This window comes from Vanacampus margaritifer, chromosome 3 (genome assembly GCF_051991255.1).
Source record: "Vanacampus margaritifer isolate UIUO_Vmar chromosome 3, RoL_Vmar_1.0, whole genome shotgun sequence".
NCBI lineage: Eukaryota > Metazoa > Chordata > Actinopteri > Syngnathiformes > Syngnathidae > Vanacampus > Vanacampus margaritifer.
Window position 1 is genome coordinate 3952430 of NC_135434.1, and position 23159 is coordinate 3975588.

Consider the following 23159-nt stretch of genomic DNA (forward strand, 5'->3'; position numbering starts at 1 on the left):
GGGTCAATCTGAACTACAACACCATAAATAAAAAAATATAGACATAACATAAGCAAGACATCAAGTGCGCGTGAAAATATAACGCGTTTAGTGTTATCTCTAGTCCCGAGGTGGAGGGGCGACTCTATCAGAAAGGGTGGGGCTCTGACACGGACCAATCAGAAACCTTGTGTCCCCGAGACACTTCCTGCTCCTGGCTCAGAGCTTAGACGAGTCCGCCTCTATTTAGATGAGGCAGTAGTGCGGACCAATAAGAAAAGACAAGACTCTAACACAGACCAATCAGAAACCTTATAACCCATGCAGTCGACCACGATATCCTTACCCGCCCCCCTTTGAGGAGGCACCAAGGCAGTTGCAACTTGCTTTGGTGTCAGCTGGTCTGTAGTCAACTTGTACACAAAGTGATTGAAAAGAACTTTGGGGGGCGACAAAGTGGGATCAAAATAACCGGACCGCAGAGGAAACTCGTAGCGTCTTGACCAAGTCTCATGAGGGGGTATTGTAGTAATAATCCTCCCGGGCTAGCTCGCTAGCTAGTTAGCCATTTGTTCGCAGTCATGGCTTCTAGGCACCCGAGTTCCAGGCAGCGAGAAAGGAAACAACAGCGGGACGACGACGACGACGACGACGATGACGACTCGGACGCCGAGGAGACGGGCCCGAGCCGCAGCCCCAGCCCGAACCCCAGCCGGGGCCCGCGTAGGTCGCAGATCATCCACAGCGGGCACTTCATGGTATCCTCGCCGCACAGCGAGCACCCGCCGAAGAAAGGCTACGACTTCGACACCGTCAACAAACAGACCTGTCAGACGTATCACTTCGGCAAGGCCAGCACGTCGCACATCTCCATCGACGCTTCGCTCACCAAACTCTTCGAGTGCATGACGCTGGCCTACAGGTACGTACGCCACCGGTGGGGAGTAGCCTGAGCCACGTACAAATGCCTTCTTACTGTAATTAAATGGAGTCGATTTTTCAAGTGTATTCACTTGAGTATTCATTTTCAGGCCGACTTTTTAATTCAACTGGTTACTTTTTCCAAGAGTTCATGGGAGTAAGTCACATACAGTGTTCTTGCAGAATCACTAATTGTTTTACAGTATCAGCACGTTACAACTATGCTTATGCATATCACTGGCGTCGGGACAAAACCTCTTAGGTCACAATTGGATACATTAAAAAAAATAAGAAGAAAAACTATACTATTAAAGAATTTACAGTCCACACGTGGTTGTTTTTTTTTCCTTCTTACAAATTATTGACCAATCTAAAGCGTTGCAAAGCTTGCACTCTTTGCTGATGCAACATTAATGGTTGAACAATGACATCACATATATATTCTTTATCTTCTGCAAAAAAAAAGACTAATGATACAGCCGTTTTCTTAGTACTTATAGTAAGGGTTCACATAAAAAAGTCACAGTGGTTATTTTGCTGTGACTGGCAACGTGCCACCTACACACTTGAAACTGATGGGTCAAAAATAACCCATGTTTGGTTAAAAATTGGACCGGCCTGTTACTTAGGTCAATTTGTTGCAATTTTCACACAATTTTTCTGTACAAAATAACCCCACAAAAATTCACCCTAGTAGCACGTCAGTCTAATTCATTTTCACCCAAATTGGGCAATTTTTTTACTCAGCAGTTTTAAGGGTGTAGTATTATTTTGCCAAGTAAAAGGACACCGGCCCATGGCCGAGTGGGTAGAGCGCTCGCCCCGAAGGTGCTGATTCACAGGTTCAATTACCGGCGCTCTGTGCCTTTTTATTTATGTAGGTTTCAAGTTTCTTTTTTTTTCTTAGCTAGTGCTATTTTTATTTAGTTGGATGTTTATTTTTTACTCTGTTAACAATTACTCGTAGCCAGTCAGGAGTTGTAAATGAGCCGTTTGTTTCATGCGTTTCTTGAAGGATTGAACAGTTATGCAGTTGAACCATTTCGATGTAGCTTGTGGCAAATCGGCAGACAAAATTACTGGACTGACATTGTCCTAACAGCCACAACTGGAATTGGGAGCCAATTGAATCGCAACAGCAGCCTACACATCGCTCTAAAATAATCTATTCATGGCCAGCCTACTGTAATTACGGTAAATTGCACGACAGGCCGCTAAGTCCTCACTCTGGCGATTGACCAATCAGAGCCGTTCACGGCAAAATAACCGCTGCCTAAAAATGTTGCCGTGATTCTCAAATAAATGAGCACCACAGGTTGTTTGGTCCGACCAAACGACCTCATGGCTTAGATTTATGGCACATCAAGGCAAGGTAGGGCCTGCAGGCCACATCTGGCCCGTCCATAGTCTCTACAGCCTGATGAAACAAAAAAACATTAAGTATGCATTGTTTTTATGTTCATGTGCATGCGTCACAAAACTGCCTCTCAGCCCCATTCAACTATGACGTTTACATTTGCCTTTTATGGACAAGTGACGATGAACCGAATGCATTTTTCGGGGGGCGCTTGATCGAACACAACTCGCTCCTCTTTTTCCAGTCAGTTGGTGAGCAATTTAACGCCTGAAAACAGGAAAGATAACAAGGTCAGCATATAGAAAAACTAATTTGACCTAATTGTTTGATAGCAGAGCTCTGTTGAGCTTGGTGAGAGCCCCCCGGGTGTGTTCACTGGCATCTCCATGTGACTTCCTCTTTATGGACCACTTCCTTCAAATTTGTTGAATGGACAAAAAAAAAAAAAGTAGGACAGAAGAGTGTTTTCTTCTTCGTAAACAGTAACATATTTATTGGCATAAACGCAACCTTAAACCTGGGCTTAAAACACACTGACACACTTTGACATTCAAACTTTAATATGAAACCTAAACCCTCGTTTAAAACTCTAATCTCTCTTGAAACGGTGATTTGAAACTTGAAGCAGATACTGTACTTTACCGAACAACTTTGCCATGCAACAACGCTAGCCATTGACGTCAGCCGCACTTTTACTGTTTACAGAGGCTACCATGTGACTGTAGTACATGCGGGAACTCGTTACATATCAATCAATCACATTTTCACATTTTTTTCCCCCCCTCACTCCCTGCTGTTCTGAATTTTCCTTTGTAGAAAATGTAGGAAAATCCGAGTGGTTAGTGTGTAAAAAAATGTGTTATATAATGGTGACTTGTTAGCCATGTTAAGATGTTTCTATTTACGGAAGACAGACGAGGATTCCCTCTGACTTTTGGAAGCGGCTGTTAGGACTAATAATAGAGCAGGGAAGTACTACCAAGCAGGCATGTTGTTGTTGGCATTTATTTAGTTGACCCATGCTCCACATTTTTGACAAACTTCTTTAACGCTTTTAATCCAATGTGGAAACAGGAAAAAGGGTTGTTGTAGGAAAAAATACTGTGAGTCAATCAGGAGTTAAGATGAACTTGTTGATTTTGCCGATGAAAGAATAACCTTTTTTAAGTTCCTCAATATCCCCCAAAAATCACACCAATTTGTAAAATGCAAAATGTACCCATATGTATTCAGGGATGTGATTTTTCCGCTAATTCGCGGACTGACAGATAACATCTTCTGCTATAACAAAGACATTTGTGGTATGCTCTAATATGAGTTACTTTTCATTTGGTCATGATACAATTATTTGTTCATGAAATTTGAACTCTTCAACATTATTTATGTGTTAACTTAGTAATCACATTAGTTAGATATGATGATATTCTCAGTGATAGTTTTTAAAAGCAAAGGCAGTCCAATGTTTTTGAATGTGACTGATTTTGAATTGACTAAAACTGCCATTTTATATGGGATAGTTCAATATTCATTGAAAATGTATGCTGTTGTTTTGTCTATATAACGTATATAATTGCTTGAATTGACACAAGTTTAAACTCCGCTTTATTTGCAGAGCACTTAAAAAAACACAGCTCAACAGCAAGTCTGCCATTTTGGTTTGACGCAGCCAAATTTGTGCTAATTCATATTCTTTAAAGGAGCAAAGGGAATGACATCAAATCAGTCTGATTGGGATAGCCAGACATCGTGTGATGCAGGTTTCCAACTCGAGGCTCGCGGGCCAGATCCAGACCACCACATTATTTTTTTTGTGTGTCCTACTAAAGTAAATAAAGTTTCTTGCGAAATTGATTTGTTCTAATATTGCCAGATATTAAAAGCATTTTACATTTATTGAGCATCCGTATTTATAAATAATATGATAAAATATAAACAAAATATATGTGCATATATATGAAATGCAGGGGCAGTTGTGGATACCTAATAAATATGATCAGGTGATATATACATTAAACGTAAGGGAAACCTTAACAACAATGTGGCCCGCCATGAAAATGTTTCGACAGTAGAATGTCAACCAATTAAATAAAAAACTGAATGGTAAATTTCAACCTTTTCCACAGTGGTAAACTGGTGTCTCCCAAATGGAAAAACTTCAAAGGTCTGAAGCTGCTGTGGAGGGACAAGATCCGCCTCAACAACGCCATCTGGAGGGCCTGGTATATGCAGTGTAAGACTTCAACACTGTCTAATCAATGCAGTGGCACCTTGACTTAAGAGTGAATGTCATGATATACAAGCCGTTGCTTGGACTGTTTTGAAACGATCACCAACCCGTGATGGGTTAACGAAGATTGTGGAAGCAAATAGCGGTCGAAATGAGATGGTGTGAGAAGTTCGCTCACCAGGAGAGGCTCGGAGTAGAGACGTTGCTCATCCGCATCGAGAAAAGTCAGATGAGGTGGCCCGGGCATCTGGTTTCAGATGCTTCCTGGACACTTTCCTGTTGTGGTGTTCTTTGCATCTCCCAGCAGGTGTTGTTCACAGCAAATGCTGATAAACCCGACCCGAGTCCAATTAACCTCTTAAGTCAAGGGACCACTTTACTTTGGCTTTTTACAAGTTTGAGTGACTAAAGTTGAGTTGGTGTAACTTGCAGATGTGGAGAGAAGACAAAATCCCGTTTGTCATTTTGTGACCCCGCTGGATGGAAACATAGATCTGGAAGCGCATCGTACTTCGGAGGTGGAAAAATAAATAAATAAATAAATAAATCTAATGACTTCTTATCATATGTCATTGTGACTCCCAGATGATCACCACAGAGGGCAAATGCTGGAAGAGAAGAATAGAAATTGTCATCAGAGAGTATCACAAGTGGAGGACCTACTTCAAGAAAAGAGTTGAGTTTGGGTTCCATTCACATTTTTGTTTGGTCAGAGAGCATCGTTCATCTTCCCGACTTTTCATGTCAGTTGCAGAAGCACAAGGATGACGACCTGTCGAGTTTGCTGAAGGTATGCACCGTTTGAGAGAAAAGAAGAAAAAAAGCAGTCACGCATGCAGCTTGTCACCTTCATCTCAATGCAGCCAAACATTTGAACACTTTTTTTAAATCGTTCCAACTTGGTGTACAGTGGATATAAAAAAGTCTACACACCCCTGTTCAACTGCCAAGTGGGGAAAAAAAGACAGATTAAGTATTAATTAAAATAAAAAAAAATCCACCTTTATTGTAAACAATAACTTGTACACCTCAATTGAAATATAATGACATCTTTTTGAGAGGACAAGTCGCTTAAATTAAAAAAATTCTCGCAAAAAAATTAACATTTGGACGGGTGTGTAGACTTTTTGTAAGTGCTATAAACATTTTACATCAATTATGAAGGAAAGTGTGCTTTTAAACAACACATGTTTAAAATTAAGGATTCAAGCCTAAATTGGGATTCCAAATATGTGTTTGGCATTCATATTAGGGTGTCAAATCAAGGAATTAAGTTTCGGTATAAGGTTTCAACTCAGGTCAAGGTTAGAGTTTTAAATGTGATTTTCAAGACAGTCGTAGGCTTTCAAACAAGGATTAAAGCTTCAAACCAAAGTTTTGTTTGTAAGTCAGGTTTATACTTTTAAATTAGGCTTTCCAACCAGGTTAACGTTTTCTAATTAGGGTTAGGGTTTCAAGCCATGGTTAGGTTTTAAGGATAAGATTTCAAGTCAGGGTTAGGTTTTCAAACAAGGATTTTATTTTCTTCAATGTAGTAGATTTGATGACAGGGCTTTGCATTCAAATTAGTTTCAAACCAGGGATGGGTTTTAATCAAATGTAGAAGTAAAAAATATTTTGCTGTGTGCGCTTGTAATTGTCGACCTGACTTGTTGGCTGCACTCGACCCCGCATGCTTGTGTGATTAACTGGCTTGGTGCTTGCATTTTTAACATCTAAAGGGGCCCAAGGAGCAGTTAGCGCTGTTTGGGGAAGTCTCTCCAGACATGCTTCGTGCTTGCTTTTGTCAGGATGAAGAGAGCGAGGACCCTGTGCCCATGCAGCTGGAGAGCCTCTTCGACATGGAGGTGCTGATGTCCGAGGTGCCTGACACGCTTTTCTCCACCTTGGTCTCGCACCAGACCACCGCCTGGACCTACCCCAAGGAGAACGGTATGGATGATTCTAATTGTCAAGTTGTTGTTGTTTAAAAAAAAATATATATGTATTTTTTTTTTAACTCATTCACTCCCAGCCATTTTCACTGAAGCAACCTCCTTCGCTCCCGGCTAAAAGAGCTTGTTGCAACATGGCCCCGGCAGATCTCTTATACTCTGTTGCCACCTGCTGGCCGTTTTTTGTTATAACTACTAAATACCATTGCTAAGGCTCTTCATATCAGAATCTGCATCAAACCCTTCTGGATGCTCTTGCATACAAAAACATAAAAATGTGTTTTGGGGAGTGAAGGACAAAGTATCAAAAAAAAAAAGTGTTTACGCATTTTTGGGTTTGAATGAGTTAAACTAGAAAAAACACAACAAATTCAAACTCTTTGTGGATTACTATGATTTGAATGATTGAGAATCTCTGCAAACATAAAATAAAACATTTTTTAGCAGGCACATTCATATTTTTTTATTAACAATTTGGCTATGCATTTAGGCTAACACTATTTTATTTATTATCACTATTAAATTTATTATTTATTTAACATGACAGTGTTTCACCAAATGCTTGTTTGCCTTTCACAGCTCATGTGGTGAATGCGGACATGATCCAACCGGGCCTCATGCAGTTGCAGCCCAACCTGGACTTCCCTTTCGATCCACTACAAGGTAGCGGCTGAACGGGGACAATTTGTTTGTCATTGTCTTTTTTTTTTTCAGGCGGATCACGCTGCACACCCATTAGTATACCAAAGAATTAAATTGGAAAATGTGATTTGTTGTCCTATGGAGTGCTGCACCCCCCCCCCCCCTCATGAACACGCACTAATTGTGCACACTTACAGAAATCATGCACTAGCGTTCCAGTAACTCCTCTAGACACTAGTTTCTTTAACCTAGTAACCCAGAGAGTAGCTGATGATTCATTTTAAATCTATTTATGATTTTACTAACCGCTTGCTAACATAGACTCTCGTTTCCAGACTTATTTCACAGCTTCCGTCCACCCGTCTTCCTCCCCGTTTCCCCCACCGCACCGTCAGTCACCCCACTGCCCAGCAACAGCTCTCCGTCGCAGGTAAACACGGAGCGCAGCGTCTTTAACACACCACCACCACCACAAGCAGGAAGTGTAAGACTTTTGTCAGCCCCAGTCCCATCTTCGTGCCTCTTTTTCTGTCCTTTACAAGTAGTGACACAAATCCACGTAACATAGTAATCGTACTAAACTGAACGACCGGCTGCTCAGACTTCAACCACATCATTTGAAATGGAGAGATAGAATTAAAGGGGAAGTCAACACTCACCCCCAAAAAAATCTTGACAATAATATGTTCTATGCAGGCCCATTAGTCTAAATAGGATATTTTGGTTATTATTGCGTTAGTGGAATAAGAGTTACGCATCAAAATCCAGAAGTTTTTTTATCAATATCAGAAGGCAGCCATTTTGTCAATTGTTGTCGAGTAACAATGACATCACAGTTGCTCGGGTAAGAAAGAGGTGAGCCGTGATTGGTCGTTGCCTGAGCAACGGGGATGTCATCTTCAGTCAACAGCAAGTGGCAAAATGGCCGCCTCTTGAGATGGATAAAAAACGGCTGGATTTTGTTGCTTAACTCATTAATCAGAATGTCATGTTTAGACTAATGAGGTCACATATAACATATTATTGTCAAGAAATGTTCAAGGTTGACTTCCCCTGTAAGTGTCTCGTTGTCTTTCAATGTCAACATGGGTGCACTTGAACTATTGCCAGGATTTATTTCCTGCCGTGTTTCTCTCCTTTTAGCAACAAACAAAAAGCAGCAGGTTACACATGGTGAAAGTGTAATCATCACAGGCATATATTCTTTATCCTTTGCAAAGAACGACTAATATTACTTACTGAAAAGAAGAGCCTTATACTGCCCTCATGTGGCCAAAGCACAAACACCTAAATAATCAGCACAATGTGCATTTTGTTGGCAAAAGTTCTTAATTCCATTTATTTACTTAGTACTGTTATTTTCTTATAAACTATAATATAGAGTGCTATTTTTCTCATTACAAATGTTGCATTTGTTTTTGTTTGTTTTATTTTGGGAGGCTAGAACTTATTAATGGTATTTCCATTCGTTAATGAATAAAACTTGTCTCAAGGCAGCTCGACATTGCCCATGCGCATTATGTCAAGTCGTCTGTATTAAAATCTGGCGCTGAGCCAGTGGGATATATTCCATCCATATTTTTGCGACTCAAACATGCTGGGATGTGTAAGCATAAGAAAGTTGCTAGAGGACTTGCCCTCCATAATTATTGGGACCCCTGGTTAAGATTTTTAAAGCTTTAAAATGAATTTAATATTCATTGCAGAAGCATACTGAAAATTGTAGAAATGGTTTACCAGACTCCGAATCAAGCTCCTCCTCAACCCCATTGAAAACTGTGGAGTGAGATTAAAAGAGGAGAGCTCACTGGATGATTTAGAGATTGTGCAAATCATTAACATCAGGGGTGTGATTTCAATGAGGTAAATTGATTTTGAGTCAATTGAGTTCCAGGCTTGCTCACAAATTCAAATCACAAGTCAAGGTACGACTAACTTCACGTGTTTTGCCACCAGGGCCAGTTATTGTCGTCCATGCAGCTCACCGACAGCCACATCACGTCTTCCATGACTAGCGGAACCAGTGCCGGTTCCATTGCGGACAACTACTTGCATCTTTATCCGGGCCAGGTGGCCATCAGCGACCACGCCGCCGTCTCCTCCCACAATCCCCTGGCGCCTCCGTGCCTGCCAGCGGCGGTGGCATCTTTGGTCCCCGCCACGTTGGACCCCGCAACAGCCTTGGGCGAGACCACCGCGATCTCGCCGCCCTCTGCGTCGGCTGCCGGCTCCGCATGCGCGCAACCCCTGCCGCCTCCTCCCCGGATGCCGTCCTTGGTTCCGCTGTTAGCCGCACCCGTGCCTCCGACGACGCTGCCTTACACTTTCGCCCGCCCTCGACACCTCCAGCCAAGCAAGGCCAATAAAAAGCGGGACTTGAAGAAGATTACCACAGCCAGCCCGATTGCCCCCCAGCAGCTCTTCATCACAAGTCAGGATGCAAGCTTCACTTTTTAAAACGGGGATTCTCCGACTTTTTGGGTCCAGGCAGAACATTTTACAGGGGCCCGTAACTCATTGGCTCCCAAAAACGTATATATGCGCTCTATTTAAAATATTACAAATGTCCCAAAGACGTATTTAAAATTTTGTTTATGCTTTAGCATACAGAAGACTTTGATGCAGCCTCTGAACTGTAGAGAACGGTTGAAGCAATGGTAATTATTACAAAAACGGCCAGCAGGTGGCAGCAGAGTATAAGAGATCAGCCAGAGGCATGTTGCAACAAGCTCTCTTCCCCACTGTTTTAAACAGATTTGTGAATAATGATGAAACTTAGCTATATTCTAATGCCAAATGCTGCAAAATGGAAACAGATGCAAATATACTTTTTTTTCCTAAATAAATAAGAGACTCTAATCTTTCTTTTGGTAGGTTCCATGTTTTTATAGCAATAGAACACAATATTCTGTGGGCCTTGAATGGGAACACTTAAGTGTTTGATCAATCTCAAGGTTACATCTTGTGGGCCGCCAGGGGGGCCCGGACCCAAGTTTGAGAACCGCTGTTTTAAACAGTAGCCATTTAATTGTTGTTGTAATATGAAGGCAACTCACGTCCGTTTCTCACTCGCTCAGGTGTCATCCCAGCAATGAAAACGGATGTGACCTCATCTCCTGGTGTGCTGATTACTCATTGTGGTGTGGTACGTTCTCAACATCATCTCTAGACACTTTATTAGGTGCACAAGTACAAAAGTAAATATAAATTGCATGTAATACACCTTTTGCGCAAATGGAATTAAAGCTCAACACAAAATATCTATTTATTTACTTGTTAACCCGCATAGTGCTCATACGGTTTACTCATGCTAGCTAGCTAGCGTTGGCTCAACTGATACTAGCAAACAGTGTCCAACCAGAGCTTTGCTAATGTGAACTGACGTGTAATAAAAAAATATATTAATTACACATTACTTGTATGTTTTTTTTTACTTACACAAAATAAAGGTCAGAAGCTAGAAATTGTTAGGCTGGCTTAAGATGCAACTCCAAATCTTGTAGCCTTGTAGATGCGGGATAGCTTTTAGCTTGTTTTTGGTGCTGACAAACTTTTGGTATGTGTGCAACCTGCTTGAATTGTTGTCTTTTGGTGCACGTCAGGCTGCTGGATTCTCTGTTGTCCCTAAAACCCCGACGTCTCCTCAGTGCATCGTCCCCTCGGAGAACTCGTTTTCCTCAAGCCACCGAATCCCGGAGGCCCCCTCTGGTGTCGGTGAGAAGTTTGCTGTGACTCCATAATGCCTAATTACACAAAAGCGCACGCTATTTCCTACAGTGTCCTCCTGTCTTTAGTTCAGGGCCAGCCCGGAACAGGGCAAGGCTCCCCTTGTGCTTCAGATCAAGTTCCAAGTCCACCGTCGTTGATTAGCAGCAGCACCACACCTCAGGTATAGCAATTCTTTTATAAATAACCCAATAAAGGTGGGATATTGTCATCCGTTTATAGTTTTATATAGCGACACGGCATCCCTCAATAAGATAGTTAGATGCTAACTATGACTTCCTGTCATATTTTTGTGTGTTCTAATACTCTCGTCTAATATTTTAGATATTATTTGAGATATTTTAGGTTTTGTCATACATACGTTTTATTTTTAAATATATATTTTTCAGCATCTTACGCCACTCCTATTAGGAAGACTTTTTACTAAATATTATAATTTATTATTATTATTATATTATAATTGTACTTAATATTTATTCTTGATAATATTCTACTACCCAATATTTTTTTTATCAGATCCTTTTGCAGTTTTCCCCTAGTATGTTCGTATTTATCTAGTGGCAAATACTATAACTACACAAATATTATTTGTGTATTCTTTGGCTAATATTTGTTTGTATTTTGACATATTTTTTGTTACATTTTGATCCTTATTACCTTTGTACAAAAGTGTACCTAATGTTTTGTCGTTTACCACTCAGTTGACCGTATTTTATCAACGCCAGCCTTAAGTGTGACACATAAAATACTTGTCAGACGACAACAATTGTTTTTAACAAATCAGAGCGGAAAAAGTGAGAGTCAGGAGGGGAAATTGACTCTAGTGTCCCGGTATTGTGGAAATACTCTTACCGTATACAGTACTAAGCCAGGAAATGTTCTTGGTCCACTTCCTTCCCACATTCCATGTCCCTACCACTTTTATAGAACAGTGACTTGGGGGTAAACCCAAGAAATTGGCTTATTTTAGTGTTATTGTTTTAAACTTAAATTATTGTTAATATGCCATATTTAGCGCCTCTGAGAATTTTTTTTTTTTAGTTCCCCAATCTACCAGACAGAGGAAACAATGACTGATAATTGTGCAATTTTTCTACAATATTTATTGCATTTTTTCATAATATTTGTAACATTTTTTATAGCATTTTTATATTATTGTCTTAACATCTTTTTATTTTGTATATACCGGTGGTTTGTATCCATCCAGTCTGTGTGCAGCTTATACTCACTGGGGTCACAGAAGTGGGATACACACTGTAAATGGTTGTTTGTCCCTTGGGATTAGCTGGCAATCATTTCACTCACTTTCACACCTAAGAGAGCCCCACAACTTCTGAACTGTGTGGCCGATGTGCTAACCAGTCAGCCACCGTGTGGTGGCTTATATTTTTTTGTAGTCTTTATTTAATTTTTTTTTTTCTTCTTCTTCTTTAGAGCTCAGTATTGTTCATTCGGTAATTTTACCGATTTGACATGTCATCATCATTGCTCTCCTTTTTTTTTTTAATGTATATATTTTTATTTATTTATTGTTATTATTATTTTTGTATGTGGGTGAAATGTGTATGTGTGTGTGAGTATTTTTTTCAATCTAACATTTTTAGTATTTTGTTTTGTTTAATATTTTTGTCATAAATATTTTTGTCCTATTTTTTTGTTTCTGATAGTTGTTTTTTTTGTCTAGTAGCGTTGTGTTTTTATGCCAGTATTTTATTATTATTTTTTATATTTGTGTGTATATTTATAGCTATCTTAATAGTGAATGTTAGGTGTTGAGACTCATGCCCCACATTGTGGAATTGCGGAATACACGAACTGTACTCGCTTATCTAAGCTGGGAAATTTTCTTGACTTCCTTTACACATTCCGGGTCCATGAGTGCCACATCGATAGACCAGCGACTTGAGGGGGAAACCCGGTAAAATGGCATTTTTAGTATTAACTGTTAAGTCATTAACATATTCAGCGTCTCAGAGTGGTCGTCTTTCAACCTCCCGCATCCACAACAGCAAACCACCAGTGCCTTGTGCGCGTTTGTGTGTTTTCAGATTCCAAGAAGAGCGCACATTGCCGAGCAGAAGAGACGATCAAATATAAACCACTGCTTCAAAACGCTCGGCAGCCTGATTCCCACCCTCAACTCCCAAGCCAACGTATGTACAGTTGAAACCAGAAGTTTACGTGCACTATATAAAAAAGGCACATGGGCTTTTTTTCCCCTCATTGTCTGGCATGAAATCAGAAATTTTTCCTTCTATTTTCTAAATGCCAAAATAATTAGAGAAAGGTTTTCCATCCAACCATTGTCTACCGCTTATCTGGGATGTTAAGACCATTTTTCATTACTTTCTTTAAAGTCTGAAGTTTACATCCAATATGATTACTATACCTTTAAACAGTTCGGGAAAACACGGAAGATGATTGCATGATTTTGTTTTGAGGCGAAATGGGGGAAGCGTACAAGCCCGAAGAACACCATTCCAGCCACCTGTGAAATGCGGGGTTGGCACCATCATGTTGTGGGGGTATTTTGACACAGGAGGGGCCGGTCCAATTAACAAAATAGATAGATGGAAAGAACATTATGTAGAATTGCTGGAGTAACGTCTCAAGACATGAGCTAGGAAGTTAAAGCTTGGTCGCAAATGGGTCTTGCAAATGGACAATGACCCGAAGTATACAGCCAAAGTGGGTACAAAGTGACTTATGACTGATAAAGTCAATGTTCTGGAGTGACCATCCTTTTGAACATTTTTGTGTAGACCATGAAGAGACACGTGCGAGCACGGTGGCCTATAAACTTGTGGTTTCAACACACACTAAAAACAGTTAAGTCAAAAATAACCCAATATTAAGTCACGAATGGACCAGCCCAACTTTTTCAGTTAAATAACCCAAAAAGTTGGATTAAATTAAATTAATAACCCACAAAATAACCCAAAACCTGGGTTATTTTGTGGGTTATTCATTTAACCCAACTTTCTGATGTGTTTAGCCACAAACATTGGGTCAAATTAAATGAATAACCAACTATTCAACCCAATTTTAAGGTTTGAGTTTGAGTTATTTATTTGGCCCAACTTTTTAGGTTAGTTGAATAACCCAATTGAATTCAGTCAAAAATGAACCGACCCAACTTTTTGAGGTGCCCCAAATATTGGGTTAAATTAACAACCCGCAAATAAACCCAATTTTTGGTTTGTTTGGTGGGTTATTCATTTGACGTTGGGTTGGTTTGTGGGTTATTCATATGACCCAACGTTTTGGTTTAATTGAATAATCCAAAATGTTGAGTCAGCTCCTTTTTGACCCAAATGTTTTTAGAGTGCAGTATGGGGTCACAATTCCTTGCCCCCCTGTCCCACCTGTCATTCAAAATTCTTTGGTTTATCCACAGGTCAGTATTGCAGTGAAAATGCAAAAGACAGTGGAACACATTGAGAAGCTCAAGCAGGAGAGGGAACAAATGCAAGAAGACATCAGGAAGCTGCAGGAGGAGATCACAAGCCTCAAGGCCTCCATTAAGTATGTTCGGAATAATCTTTTTTTTTTGGGGGGGGGGGGGGGGGGTAATATCGCTTCTCTCTTTTAGTTGTCCTCATATTTTTATTTTTATTTTTCCTAATATTTGCTTTTTTTATTTGTTGAATATTCAAGATTTTTGTTTTCTTTTTTTTGTTTACTGTTTTAGATTTTTGGAGGGCAGATATTATTATTATTATATTATATATATATATATATATATATATAATATTGTTATTTTTTATTTTTTTATGATAATTAAATTTGACCAATATAATATTGTTTTTTTTTTTGTTTGTTTTTAATGATAATTCAATTTGGCCAGTCGCCTCAGTGCATCTCTTATAATAAGATTATATTGTGCAAATGAACACAAACACTTCGGGGTGTATTCATTGTGTGGAAATAAAGGAGTTATCTGCCTTTGACGTCATATTCAGGTAAAACAATAGCATGTTCTTTGGCAAAAGATTTTTAATGTGATTTTGTTTTTGTAGACCAATGTTTTTTTTTTTTCCAGTTATGTAAACACGTAATTAACATTTTTTTATGGTAGGGTGACAATTTATATCAATTATCGCTGGATATTTCAAGTGTCACCCCAAGGAATTGTCGTTGACGCCACGGCTCGTGCCTTTTTGTGTTTTGTCAACGGCAGCCTGTGCCACGACCAGATGCCGGCCACGGGAGCGCAGGTCACGCAGCGACGCTTTGACCACATGCAGCACAGGTTCACTGAGTACGTCAAGCTGCGTTCCCGGCAGGACTGGAAGTTCTGGATTGTATCCTCTTTGTGCCTGATGTTTGTGTTGACAGTCTGAGAGCGCACCAATCAGGTTGTGTCGGTCCGTAATTAAGATTTTTGTGTGCGGGGAAATTTGCTGCGGTAGAAAGGAATCCTCAAGGGAAGGGTTATCTATCATCAGCTGGCTTCAGCGTTGGCCACGGCAGAATGTTGCAAAAATATCGAGCCTCTTCCTAAGACCTGCTTTGGTCTCTCTTGAATCAAGCTTTGAGTTGAACCCCTGTAAATTTGCGAATAGTTTGAGACATACCCACGATGGGTGAAAATCTGTAAAATTATAAAACATTGTAAAAAAATGAAAAATAAAAAATTCTTCTAGTTTTACCCCTCCAACATGCTTTAAACTCATGAAAGCACTTTTAAAGTATTTCTTGTTACATTCTCATTTTCAATTAAACCGTAACATTTCATCTAACCCAATTATGTTAGCTTAATGCTAACATACGATGCGAAAAGCCATTCAAACAACTGCTACTTGAACACAAGGAGCAGCGACAAATACGAATGGAGGACCTAATAATCAAATCATAGCAGTCGGCATGCTGTTTAATTTAAGAACAACTATTTCTACATTTACGTTGGGGACCTTTTCTGCCTTTTTTTTTTTTTTGCTAAGTACATTCCATCCCTTCCAGTCGACCTCAGGAATGCCTTGCATGTTTTGGACTACTAGCATGTGTCTTTGGAAAAAGCTGCAAAACAACCAATTAAAGATCTGTGAAAGAGCAGGGACACGGATAATTAACCATGATTTAAAATATATATTTTTAATTTTTTTATATAACTCATTCACCTCCAGCCCAGTAAAAATTCGAAGAAGTTCGTGGAGCAACGGGCCATACACCGTTGGAAAGGTCTCGTTAAGACCAATATGGGAATATGGGGATGCCCCCGGTAGGACTTAGGGTTGTGGAGGTACGACCCCAGGAAATCCCAAAAATTGACCCAGAATCGATGGTTCCTACGACGGGTAAATATTAGGCATGTGCACCCCGATATCTCTGGAGTGGTAGGTCGTACAGCGATGGAAAAATTGGAAAAAGGCCCCTGGATCCATTTCCTGGAAGTCCTCCAGGAACCGGGAAAATGTTAAAAAATTCACCCGGGGGGGGTTTGGAGCCCGGTACGAGGGAGTCCGGTAACTCAATCACTGACAGCCCAGTAAAATTTGATCTTTAGACGTCTATAGCCGTCAATGGCAGAGAATGAGTGGGTAATTGAAGTGTTTTTTTTTTTTTTTGTGTAAACTTTATTCAATAATTTCAATTTACCTTTCAAACATGAACATCAAACAAAAACTAAAAAATACATGTCAAATCAAACTATGCAAATATGTTGCGCTCAACACAAGCAGAAATAGTCGTCATGTGTTGAGCGCATCACCGCACAATGTGGAAACCAGCCTTGACGTCGCGCGCCTCCCAGTTCAGCGTCATCATCAAGCCCCTCTTCGAGTCCTTCAACAAGATGGTGTCGACCGCCAGCGCAACAGAACTTTGCAAGACCACGCTGGAGTGGCTCGAACGTCACTGCTCCCTGGTCGCCCTCAGACCCAGTGAGTAATCCAGTGCACACACACACACGCACACGCTTGTCTTTGTATCATCGTGGGGACATCTCATTGACATGATTCATTTCCTAGCCCCTAACCCCAACCATAAAAAAATGATTGGCTACCCCGATTCCTTACTCAACCTCAATCATAACCCAATTCAAACCTTAACTCTTTGACTGCCAGACGTTTTCAGAAACGGGTTGTGACAGCCGATTTTAAGCATTTTGACTGATCTTTCAAGGTCCATAGAAAATTAAGTGTTTGGACTATGGAAACACACATACTACCAAATGAAAGATTGGACTCTCATCTATCATCAGAAAAAAAAAGTTTGTTTCTACCTTATTCCGTTTTTCAGTAATCAACAATAGAAAATGGTTAGTTTCACCTCTGTTTTGAAACAAACGTCTTTTAACGTCTTTGGCACTCCTCCATAGGATTTTACTAAACGTTATTTAACGTTTTTGGCAGTCAAAGAGCTAACTCTAAAACCAAGTCTTGACGCTCTAAAATAGGTCCGAACTTGTGGGGGACCTCCAAAATGTCCCCACAGTTTCAAGTTGGTCCCCACAATGGTAGTCAAACCTGGCAAAACAGGAAGTAGGTAACGACCAATCATGGCGCAGTTTGCTGACCAAACCCAGAAAACAGGTGAGCCGTGATTGGTCGTTAGCTACTCCCTCAGCACAGGTGACGTCATCTTCAGTCGACAGCAAGTGGCAACATTTGCTTTTAAAAGTATTTAATTGGACATGAAAAATAATGAAGTTATCAAATCCATTCTGGACAAAATATTCACTTTTTACTGCTGAAAATGGCTCAATGAGTCAAAGTATCCCTTTAAATGCTTAACTCTTTGACTGCCAAAAACGTTAAATAACGTTTCGTAAAATCCTATGGAGGAGTGCCAAAGACGTTAAAAGACGTTTGTTTCAAAACAGAGGTGAAACTAACCATTTTCTATTTTTGATTACTGAAAAACGGAATAAGGTAGAAACAAACTTTTTTTTTCTGATGAAAGATGAGAGTCCAATCTTTCATTTGGTAGTATGTGTGTTTCCATAGTCCAAACACATAATTTTCTATGGACCTTGAAAGATCAGTCAAAATGCTTAAAATCGGCTGGCACCCACAGCATCCCTTTTCTGAAAACGTCTGGCAGTCAAAGAGTTAAGAATGAACCGCGGCAGTACAGTAAATGTGGCATTTCCTTCAAAGAAATATCTCCAATAAAAGACCATTCAATTTGCATTTTATTTTGTTTACATGACATTGCTTTTTTTCCCTAAATAGCATGTGAATTAATTATAATTAAATTGATGATCTAATTTTAAAAAGGAGAATGAATTAATTAAAAACTAAAAATAATTACCCCGTGCATTTAAAAATAGTTTTCAACAATTATAATTAAATGAATTAGAGATGATGCAATGCAATGCGGCTAAGACTTGCCCATGTTGACGCAACAAATCTGTACAACTCGACATGACAAGCGTGAGAACAACTGGAGGCGGTGCCACATTTGACTCTTTGCTAAATGACATTTGGATCGGCTCGTCGCACAGTTTAATGCTTCATTTCATGATTTTATATTGATTCATAAATGTTTTTTTATTAAATATTGTGTTTAAAAAAAAAAAAAGAAGTACACTGTTTCACATGATCTGTAATGATTAAATATTTTATTTCTTTGGAAGCTGATGCAAGTTTTTTTGCTGGGCAAATTTTTTTTTCGATATAATGAGATGTAAATCAAATCCCAGGAGGGAAAGCAAAAGGGGAAAAAAAAGTTACGGTTGCCGACGACTGCTGACATGCTTTTGGCACCACGTCAAATTTGTCAATACGTCAGATTTGAAAGTTTTTGTTGTTTCAAATTTTCTCAGTTTCTGTTTTTGATGCTTTTTAGGACTTTTTTTTTTGACATTTTGGGCTAAACAGTGACTAGAAATAGTTTTCTCTCAGGAAGTGGACTGAAACTGAAACAAAACAGCTATTTAAAAAATAATAATAATAATATTAAATAATAATAATAAAAAAGTATTGATATATATAAATATATATTAATTTGTTGCTGTAAAACATGTTTATTTATTTTATGTGTTTGTTGGTTGATTTGTTTATTTATTTTGAGAATAAAAATTCAATTGAAAGTAGCCTGTTAGTATTATCACAGTGTTTATTTCTAAAGCCACATTTTTGGAGGGCTGAAAGTCACCAATGTCATATGTATGTAGTAAGTGAACTTGTGTGCGTGTGCGTGTGTGTGTGTGTGTGTGTGTGTGTGTGTGCGCGTGCGCGTCAGTGGTCAGCAACAGCCTTTGCCATCTGAGCACCAGCACGTCCATCCTCAGCGACCCGTCGCGGTTGCCGGAAGAAGCCGTCCAGGCCCTGAGGCACGCCGACGTGGAGCCTCGCTCTCAGGCCAGCTGATGACCATCTTCCTCGTCACCATCTCAGAGGACTCAACTCGTCTTCCTCTTTTCCGACTCGGAGGGCCACATTTCCGCGCCAAGTCGTGAGCGGGCGCTTTCTTTCTTTTTGGCATTTCCATTTGACGGAGGCAGTTAGAAATTGACACCGTCGTGGGACTTTACACAGCCGACGTTGAAGGGGCTCTCCTCGTTCCCCTTTAAATTCAGTGCAGGAAGCATAACGGACAATAATAATAATAATAATAATAATAATGCATTCAATGAATTGATTTGTACATGATTCAGGTGACGTACGCTGATGTCACATGACCGGAATGCAGAATCTGCCTGCAACCGGGGGCGAATCCTCCAAATTTGCGTTCCACCTGCGCCGGCAGCGTCGAAATAGAAAACAGTCGTGGTCGTCCGGAACGCCCAGCGAGGCGTAAGCGCACTTTGCCAAATTCCCACACACACGGTAAACTAGACTTGCCCCGGCAGGAGGAAAGCGAAGATGAGCCTGTTTTTACGCCGAGCGTCTCGGAAAAATCGAGCCCTCGGGCCATCTATTGTCATCTTTAAGATTTTTTTTTTTTTTAGATTTTGTGTAATCTGGGTGAGACACAGAAAGCGGGAGGTTTTGTCTCGGCGTGAGTCATAATGAACAATGTTGAAAGCAGTTTGTGTTCAAAAGGGAAATGTGTCGGTATGTTTTGTTTTGTTTTTTTCTCCCTCCGTCCTTTCCACGATCCTTTCTCTTCTCAGCCCTTTTATGGTGAGCGACAATCTGCAGCTCTCATCCGAAGCTTCACTCAAATGGCAATAAAACACATTTTAAAAAGTGAAACCGTATGTACAGTGCTGTGAAAAAGTAATTGCCCTCCTGGAAAATGTGTGTTTTAGGGTTTTTTTACATCATTTCCTCAATAGCCTCACAAGATAGCATTTAAAAAAAATAATAATAATTAAGTTCTTGTCTGGACTTTGACTAAGCCACTCCAAACCTGCATTTTGTTTGTCAACCAGGTGATTTTAGGTGATTTCTTGCTTAAACCATTCTGGAGGTTTTCCGGCTCGGTTGTGGTTAGTGACAAATTGCAATGAAGTGAAAATATAATGAGCCCCCGAGTATTTATTTCTTACTGATAATCAATATTGATACCTCTGTTATTATTTGATATTTGCAAAATATGTCAAACTGCAATACATTAAGTTATGGTCAGTAAAAGCCCCCAAAAAACAAGAACTTAAAGGTATGGTGGTTCCGGGACGTTTCTGGGCGGAGTCTCAACGTTTTCCTTCCAGCCACACACTCTGCCAGCTCAAGTGGCAGGTTTCACGCTTATTCCCGATTGGCTGCGTCCTTGAGCGGCAGCTTTGAATGTTGTGTTTACAAACAGTAATGGGGAAAAACAAAGGACTATAACTTAAAATGTATGAATTTTTATGAAAATTCGTAATAAACAAACTGCAATTTAGTGATGGAACAAATTCAAGATTGAACAAAGGGGCGATTATCTTTTCCATACATGGTCAGGATTTTTCCCCCTTTAATAAATGAAATCACCATTTTTAAAACTGTCTTTAGATGGTCTTCAGAGCTTTACATTTGTATGATCTTAAAGTAGGGTAACTAATGTAAAAAACAAACAGGATGCAGATTTTTTTTTCATGGCACTGTATTTACTGTATGGATAATTTGTTTGTGTGTGTGTGTGTGTGTACAGTTTTTCTATCGAACCAACGCCATTTTCTTTGTTGGGGTCTCAGGGCAGCGCTGACGAGCGCATGAAACATTACAGTGTCACATTTTGTCCTCAACAAAGCTTTTTTGCTCTCTACGTATTGCAGTGTCATGTTTTCTTCAACTTCGCAGTGAAAAGATGCAGTGTCATGTTTTGCCTTCAGTCGGGTTCGTCGCAACAGAACGCACCGTCGTGTTTGGACCTCAATATGTTTGATCACAAAATGATGCTGTGTTATGGTTGCCTTCAAAATGTTTTGTCATCCAAAAAATTATGGGTCATGTTTTTTTTTTTATGTACATGTTTTGTCCACAACCTTTTTTTTTTAAATCACAAAATACATTGCCTTATTTGGTCGTGAACAAACTTTTTGAGTGCATACGTTTTATTGTGTTTTGTCCTCAACAACCCAATTGATCACAAAAATACATCATGTTTCATCTTCCACATTTTTGATCACAAAAGTGTGTATTGTCATGTTTTTGTTGACAAAATGCAGTGTTGGATTTTGTCTCATCAGCCTTTTTGATTTCCAAAGTTATCATTTTGATACCCAAATGCTTTGTCATGGTTTGCCTTATACCAATTTGTCGATCACAAAAAGATGCATTGTCATGTGTTATCATTGTTTTTGATGACAAAAAGCATTTTCAATGTTTACTAACAACAAACATTTTGATAACAAAATGTGTTTTACAACATGAAGGTTTTTACCTAAAACAACGTTTTTGATAAACTGCAGTCACGTTTTACCCAAAACAAACTTTTTTATGACAAAATACATTTTTTTTCTTTCTTCAAAGCTTTTGATGATAAAAGGCATTTATATTTTTACTTCCGTTTTTGATGACACAATTGTGTCTTCTTTTTTTACCCTCAATTTTTTGCTGGCAAAATGCTGTTTGTTGAGTGCTACTTTACAACAAACTAATTTCAAAATGTTTTGTTATGTTTTGTCTTGAAACTTTAGTATGACAAAATGCATTGTCATGTTTTAGTTCAAAATGCTATTCAGATGACGAAGCATCGTTATTTTTTGTCTTCAGTTTTAGACGACAAAAAGGATTGTCGTGCTTTCCATACAACAAACTTTTTGATGACAGAATTAATTCTCATGTTTTACTATCAGCCAATTTAGTTGGCTGGTCACATTTTGTCTTCTGCCTTTTTTTCTGAAGACAAAGCAATCCATTGTGACGAGTCCCAACAAAAGAGATCTTCCGGCGTCTACTTGTTTAGCGATGAATTGCTTTTTTTTTTTCGAAGTGGCGCCAAACGTGTTCTGCAATGCTGTGATCTTTTTACGCAAGTATTTTGTTACGTAGTGACGTCATTTTCCACTGAAATACTACGCATGTACACTCCCGTCTTTTTTTCCCCCCTGGTTGTATATTTCTCCACGTCAGTCCTTTTGAAAAATGTTTCCCTCGGACTTCCGGCATGTCTTCGTGCAACGACACACCTGGTAATGCATCGCAATAAAAGCAAAAGCCAACTGAACGCTTACTTTGTCCTACGTCACATTGAGGGGAAAAAATGCAATGTCATGAATGCTGAAATGGCAAATTGTATTCACATTTGGAAATTCGTGTATATGCCCCCCCTCCCTTACTGACATTGTCATGTTGAAAAAGAATTATGCTTTTAATTGCGCTTTTTTTTTTTTATAAAAAAATCAGATTTTATTTTTTTTACTTTAGTTTTTTATTTATTATTTATTTATTTATTTATTTTGGCATGTTAAACTTCATAAAGCTCACTTAGATTATTGTGAAGTGCAATAGGTTATTTAAAATAAATAACAATAAATCCCAAACTTTGAAGATCTGAAGCCATTCAATCGATCATCTAAAATGAAAAAAAAAAAGAAAAACCTACCATTTGTATCTAATTTGCATATCTAAAAAAGCAGGCCTATATGAACCAACTTATTAGGAGTAATGACACCTATTTTTAGACGTCCTCCAATTATTATTTTTTTCTTAGCCTACTAGCCTTGTGGACCGTTTCAAATGTCATTTTTAATATATGCCACATTGGCTGAAAAATGGATTTGGGGACACAGCTGAGCTAAAATGGCAATGCAAACGAAGAAAGCACTTGCCAAACAAGTTGGCCTGTGTGGTCTGATGAGACCAAATTAGAATATTTTTTGGCCTGAACGCAAAATGCTGTGTGTGGCAGGAAACTAACACAAAATATGTTCCGAATACTTTATTTGAACTTGAAATGAAATACATTATACTTTGTAATATAATAAATAAATATATTAAATCATATAAAAAATAAAATAAATCTGCATCTTAAGGTAGTAGTCAGTCAATGAAAAGTA

At 39.2% G+C, this 23159-nt stretch overlaps 1 protein-coding gene across 2 annotated transcripts; it reads left to right on the forward strand.

The window, feature by feature from the left end:
- Nucleotides 1-339: 339 nt before the first annotated feature.
- Nucleotides 340-22327, forward strand: mlxip (MLX interacting protein). Of its 2 annotated transcripts, none has more exons than XM_077561486.1 (17): nucleotides 340-901; nucleotides 4381-4487; nucleotides 4917-5002; nucleotides 5070-5159; nucleotides 5233-5274; nucleotides 6206-6416; nucleotides 6998-7081; nucleotides 7396-7490; nucleotides 9017-9491; nucleotides 10138-10205; nucleotides 10663-10774; nucleotides 10855-10949; nucleotides 12835-12939; nucleotides 14184-14311; nucleotides 14967-15090; nucleotides 16539-16668; nucleotides 18974-22327. In XM_077561486.1, exons 1-17 carry the CDS (start codon nucleotides 561-563, stop codon nucleotides 19099-19101), a joined length of 2421 nt encoding a protein of 806 aa, XP_077417612.1. In that variant the 5' UTR covers nucleotides 340-560; the 3' UTR covers nucleotides 19102-22327. The 2 variants fall into 2 exon arrangements, with proteins under 2 accessions (XP_077417612.1, XP_077417613.1); XM_077561487.1 differs by having other exon boundaries at nucleotides 6275-6416.
- Nucleotides 22328-23159: the final 832 nt, after the last annotated feature.

Coding starts and splice junctions, on each gene's coding strand:
- mlxip (XM_077561486.1), top strand. CDS start 561: ATGGCTTCTAGGCACCCGAGTTCCAGGCAGCGAGAAAGGAAACAACAG. Junction 5,003..5,069: donor AAGCGCATCGTACTTCGGAG/GTGGAAAAATAA, acceptor TGTGACTCCCAG/ATGATCACCACAGAGGGCAA. Junction 15,091..16,538: donor AGGACTGGAAGTTCTGGATT/GTATCCTCTTTG, acceptor CGCGCCTCCCAG/TTCAGCGTCATCATCAAGCC.